The sequence below is a fragment of the Sinocyclocheilus rhinocerous genome, unplaced genomic scaffold, assembly GCF_001515625.1.
Source record: "Sinocyclocheilus rhinocerous isolate Xijiao unplaced genomic scaffold, SAMN03320098_v1.1 scaffold3225, whole genome shotgun sequence".
NCBI classification, from domain to species: Eukaryota; Metazoa; Chordata; class Actinopteri; order Cypriniformes; family Cyprinidae; genus Sinocyclocheilus; species Sinocyclocheilus rhinocerous.
In genome coordinates this window covers 153,705-159,922 of record NW_015657294.1, presented here as the reverse complement: position 1 = coordinate 159,922, position 6,218 = coordinate 153,705, and the positions used below count along the sequence as shown (strand labels likewise).

At 36.1% G+C, this 6,218-nt stretch overlaps 1 protein-coding gene across 3 annotated transcripts in view; it reads left to right on the top strand.

Moving 5' to 3' along the window:
- LOC107720943 (insulin-induced gene 2 protein-like) overlaps positions 1-6,218 on the top strand; it is an 11,291-nt gene that overhangs the window by 1,152 nt on the left and 3,921 nt on the right. For all 3 annotated transcript variants that reach the window (XM_016528775.1, XM_016528776.1, XM_016528777.1), the window contains exons 2-5: positions 1,497-1,750; positions 1,918-2,042; positions 5,180-5,346; positions 5,548-5,647. In XM_016528775.1, the coding sequence (XP_016384261.1) occupies positions 1,504-1,750; positions 1,918-2,042; positions 5,180-5,346; positions 5,548-5,647 (639 nt within the window). In that variant the 5' untranslated portion in view covers positions 1,497-1,503. The remainder of the gene's footprint in view (positions 1-1,496; positions 1,751-1,917; positions 2,043-5,179; positions 5,347-5,547; positions 5,648-6,218) is intronic.

Sequence of the window (6,218 nt, the reverse complement as noted above, 5' to 3'; positions counted from 1 at the left end):
AAAAAAAAAAAAAAAATGCCTTTAAAGTTGTTCAAATGAAGTTCTCAGCAATGCATATCACTGATCAAAAATTAAGTTTTGATATATTTATGGTTACTAATAATAATTACTAAAATCCTAATGATTTTTCTGCATAAAAGAAAAATCAATCATTTTGACCCTTTGTTGGCTATTGCTACAAATATACCCGTGCTATTTATGACTGGTTTTGTGGTCCAGGGTCACATATTTGCTATTAGTCCAGCTTAATTGTTAAACACCATTTTGGTAATACAATAGAGTGGATGTTTTCCTAGTTAGTTTGTCAACGTATGTTAAAATCAGACAGTATGCCACTACACACTTCGCAACCCTTCAGCAATAATCTTTAAAAACCGACAAACCATGTTTGTTAACTATTGCGCACATTGCTAGCTCATGAACACACTCACTCTTCTCTAACACGTAGAAGGTTAAATTATGATTGAAAAAAATGCAAACAATTCATTATTATCACTGGATACAGTCACACAGTATGATCATGAAAATTATGTAATTCAAGAAACGGCTCGTTAGGGTAACTTAGACAGTAACATAGTTTTGCAATTTCACCATTTGACTCATAATTTCAATGGTAGGCCTTGTCTGGCCAACCACATTTTGGGAATATATATATATATATTTCAATTTGGGGTTAACCCGATCAAGAAAACAAAATGTGGTTGTCCAGATGAGGCCTGTCATTGAAAATGACAGGTTAATAATAATGTTGAAGCTGGTGAATTTAAGTCTTAAGTAAATGTATGTAAATTCATAACAATGTACCCAAAATAATTGACGGGCAGTTATTTGATAATAGGTTATTGTAGATAAAATATTGAGGGGGGAAAAAACAAACAAACAAATGAAAGGACACGTATATTATACAATAATGTGTTCAAAATTTCAAAAAGTTATATCAAATACAAAAAGTCTTGTGATAAACCATTTTTAGTTGCAGGGGGTTGTTTGATCAGATAACATAGTTGATAGAACTTGAGCAAAATAAAATATTTTCTTAAATTAAAATTTAATTCAGTAAAACAAAAAAACTAATTTTTCTGAAGTATGTAGAATTAGAAATAATTTCATATAGATAATGTTGCCTTAATTAATTATTTTGAACTCAAGACCCACTCATAGCAAAAACTGTAATTTAAGGGTTATCAAGGCAATTTCAAGTAAACTGAAACATAAGGTGCACAAAATATTTGTACAAGATTATAATGTTCTTTCCCTTAATGGATAAAATAGGATTTTTCTTTAAAAGTATATATATATATTTATCATTAATTGAAATGAAATGTGCTATAAATTGTAGAATAAATTATATGTCATATGCACAAAAAGCCCAAAGAATTCTATTCACAGTTACGCAATTTCTTTGGTCATTCAGTTTTGGCTATATGATTAATATTGTGAAATCAGGTATGTCTGGGTTTCAGACATCATCATTATTATTACCGTCTCCTTTCCAGGTGTGTGATGTCAGCTGACGTCCTTCTGAGCGGTGGTGCTCCGATGCGCCGCGGGCCCTACATCAGCAGGATCACCAACCGGACCATGAACTTGCTGATCCGTGCTGCCATGCTCTTTATGGTGGGCGTGTTTCTAGCGCTCGTGCTAAACCTGCTACAGGTGCAGCGTAACGTCACTCTCTTCCCTCCAGACGTCATCAGCAGCATTTTCTCCTCCGCCTGGTGGGTTCCTCCCTGCTGTGGAACAGCCGCAGGTACACAAACACACACACGACATATTACGATTGTCTGAACTGCTTCTGTCATAACTGAGGATTCTCACACAAACAAATGCTGTTGTCGTTCTCAAGACAGTATATATACAGTATATGGGGTCTGTGAGATCTGTGATGTCGATTAAATGCCATTCTTCTTTTTTCAGCGTTGATAGGTTTGCTGTATCCCTGTATGGATCGTCGTCTGGGGGAGCCGCATAAGCTCAAGAGAGAGTGGTCTAACGTGATGCGCTGTGTGGCCGTCTTTGTGGGCATAAATCACGCCAGTGCTGTATCCTTCTCCTCGCATTTCTTCTTGTTCTTGACCTTTTCTAACGAAGTCATTCTGTCAAGCTGTTCAACTGCACAGTTTTAGTCTTATTGTTTGTCTTAAAGTCACGCTGTAACAAGATTCATATTTTCTTACATAATGTGACGCACGTCTGAAAAAAAATGTAGGACGGAGACTTGGTACTATTCATCTGAATGCTTGCTTGTGATTGATAAGACCGATAAGATGCATTTAGAAAATACAGGTACATCTAAAAAAATTAGAATATCATGAAAAAGGTCAATATTTTTTGTCACTCATTTCAGAAAGTGAAACCCATATATTATATAGATTCATTACACATAGAGTGAAATATTTCAAGCCTTTATTTCTTGAAATTTTGATGATTATGGCTTACAGATAATGAAAACCCCAAATTCAGTGTCTCAGAAAATTAGAATATTACATAAGATCAATAAAAAAAGGATATTTTAAACAGAAATGTCAGGCTTCTGAAAAGTATGTTCATTTCTATGTACTCAATACTTGGTTGGGCCTCCTTTTGCATGAATTACTGCATCAATGCGGCGTGGCATGGAGGCAATCAGCCTGTGGCACTGCTCAGGTGTAATGGAAGCCCAGGTTGCTTTGATAGCGGCCTTCAGGTCTGTCTGCATTGTTGGGTCTGGTGTCTCTCATCTTCCTCTTGACAATACCCCATAGATTCTCTATGGGGTTCAGGTCAGGCGAGTTTGCTGGCCAATCAAGCACAGTAACACCATGGTCATTGAACCAGCTTTTGGTACCTTTGGCAGTGTGGGTAGGTGCCAAGTCCTGCTGGAAAATGAAATCAGCATCTCCATAAAGCTTGTCAGCAGATGGAAGCATGAAGTGCTCTAAAATTTCCTGGTAGATTGCTGCGTTGACTGTGGACTTCAGAAAACACAGTGGACCAACACCAGCAGATGACATGGCAGCCCAAATCATCACTGACTGTGGAAACTTCACACTGGACTTCAAGCAGCATGGTTTCTGTGCCTCTCCACTCTTCCTCCAGACTCTGGGACCTTGATTTCCAAATGAAATGCAAAATTTACTTTCATCTGAAAAGAGGACTTTGGACCACTGAGCAACAGTCCAGTTCTTTTTCTCCACAGCCCAGGTAAGACGCTTCTGACGTCGTCTCTGGTTCAGGAGTGGCTTGACACGAGGAATGCGACAACTGTAGCCCATGTCTAGGATTCGTCTGTGCGTAGTGGCTCTTGATGCGCTGACGCCAGCCTCAGTCCACTCCTTGTGAAGCTCCCCCAAATTCTTGAATGGATTTTGCCTGACAATCCTCTCAAGGCTGCGGTTATCCCTTTTGCTGGTGCACCTTTTCCTACCACACTTTTTCCTTCCACTCAACTTTCTATGAATATGCTTGGATACAGCACTCTGTGAACAACCAGCTTCTTTAGCAATGAACTTTTGTGGCTTACCCTCCTTGTGGAGGGTGCCAATGACTGTCTTCTGGACATCTGTCAAGTCAGCAGTCTTCCCCATGATTGTGTAGCCTACTGACCCAGACTGAGAGACCATTTAAAGGCTCAGGAAACCTTTGCAGGTGTTTTGAGGTAATTAGCTGATTAGGGTGTGACACCATGACTTTCCAATATTGAACTTTTTCACAATATTCTAATTTTCTGAGACACTGAATTTTGGGTTTTCATTATCTGTAAGCCATAATCATCAAAATTTCAAGAAATAAAGGCTTGAAATATTTCACTCTATGTGTAATGAATCTATATAATATATGGGTTTCACTTTCTGAAATGAGTGACAAAAAATATTGACCTTTTTCATGATATTCTAATTTTTTTAGATGTACCTGTAGATTAAAAAAAAAATTTAACGCATAAGTTTTTTTTTTTATAAAGTTTTTGGTTGTCAGCGTTCACAGAACCAGAGATAAACATTTTTTTTTCTGCACTGGAAAAAGGAGGCCCAACCAAGTATTGAGTGCATAGAAATGAACATACTTTTCAGAAGCCTGACATTTCTGTTTAAAATATCCTTTTTTTTTTGATCTTATGTGATATTCTAATTTTCTGAGACACTGAATTTTGGGTTTTCATTATCTATAAGCCATAATCAAAATTTCAAGAAATAAAGGCTTGAAATATTTCACTCTATGTGTAATGAATCTATATAATATATGGGTTTCACTTTCTGAAATGAGTGACAAAAAATATTGACCTTTTTCATGATATTCTAATTTTTTGAGATGTACCTGTAGATTAAAAAAAAAATTTAACGCATAAGTTTTTTTTTTAATAAAGTTTTTGGTTGTCAGCGTTCACAGAACCAGAGATAAACATTTTTTTTTCTTCACTGGAAATGACATTGAGCTGATAATAAATGTGGCCGTTTTATAGAGTGCTGCAGTGATGACTTATTTTTGTAGGTTAACCCATAAAATAGCATCAGCCTTGGTTTCTTCGACAAAAACGGATAGGATTTTTCTGTTGGCTTTTGGATTATTGCAGAAAATCAACTCTGTGACCAACAAATGTTTATCATTTACACATTTTGTTGAAACAAATTGAAACAACTTTTATAAATTTTTAATCCTAAATGCAATCACCAGAAGTAAAAAAGATAAATGTAGCTTATAAACAAACAACACCACGGTTTCATGACTTGTCTAATGTCTCACAGTCTCATGTCACCACCATTTCAGCGTCTGACACTTCTTTCAGTCTTTAAAAAAATTCGCTGAAAGTGTGAGTTCGAATAGTTTGCAAGAGTGCCATTATAAACAATGAGGTTGTGAAACTGTACTAGTGAGTAGTTTATCTGTTCAGTTTGACAACCACCTTTTGCAAGACGTAAAAGCTTTAAAAAAAAAACACACACAATTTGGAATTACTGATGTGTTTTTTGTTGTAGTATAAAAGCTTGTGTGAACATGAACAACAGACCTTATTTCAGGCTTTCAAACAAAAACTTGTTCAAAAACCCATTGAATTCAGGACAATGGAACCGGAAGTGCTAAAATGCTACCTCGTTTCTGGGTTTGGGCCTTCAATAATACATCATCCCTGCAGCACACTATTCTACAAAAAAAATGATATTGCTCTTGTACGACTTGTTATCTTTAACACTGGTGCCAACAGAAGGTGGACTTTGCGAATAATGTGCAGCTGTCATTGACGCTGGCTGCCTTGTCTGTCGGCCTGTGGTGGACGTTCGATCGTTCACGCAGTGGTTTTGGGCTGGGAGTCATCATTGCAATACTTGCCACACTTGCCACCCAGCTGCTGGTTTACAACGGAGTCTTTCAGTGAGTTTCATACACACTCTGTTATAAGTCTGCACAATATAGTCAGTTGGAAGCATCACCGAATGACAAAAGTAGTTTTAAGGCCTGTTCACACCAAGAGCGATAGCTATAAGATCTACTGCTTACACTTGCATCATTAAAAGCCTGTTTTGCTTGGATGTTTTGTTTGGTACTTCCCTGTCCATGTGTGAATGTGTGCAGATATACCTCCCCTGACTTCCTGTACATTCGGTCCTGGCTGCCATGTATCTTCTTCGCCGGGGTCATAACAGTGGGGAATATTGGACGACAGCTAGCTCTGGTAAACTTTTGCGTAGTTACTCAAACATAATCACACAATTAAGCTCTGTTCCAAACCTCAGTGGACTGAACTGATTTAACACTGATGTCAGAAAGAGTTTTTTTATTTTTATTTAATTTTTTAAAGAAATTCATACATTTATTCAGCAAGGATTCGTTAAAAGTGACAGTAAAGACATTTATGCATGTATTTATTTATTTATATAAATAATTTATTTATAAAATACATGCTGTTTTTTAAACTTTCTATTCAACAGAGAATTCAGATGTAAAATATATTACAGTTTCTACAAAAATATTAAGCAGCACAACTGTTTTCAAAATTGATTATAATTGATTTAAAAAAAAAAGTGCACTAAATGTGACTCTGAAGACTGGAATAATGACGCTGACAATTCAGCTTTACATCACAGGAATAAATTACATTTTAATATATATTCACATAGAAAACAGTTATTTTAAATTGTAATAATGTTTCACAATATTACTGTTTTTACTACATATATATTTTTAATCAAATAAATTCAGCCGAATTGTCATCTTTCAAAAACATAAAAAATTCATTTCCATAA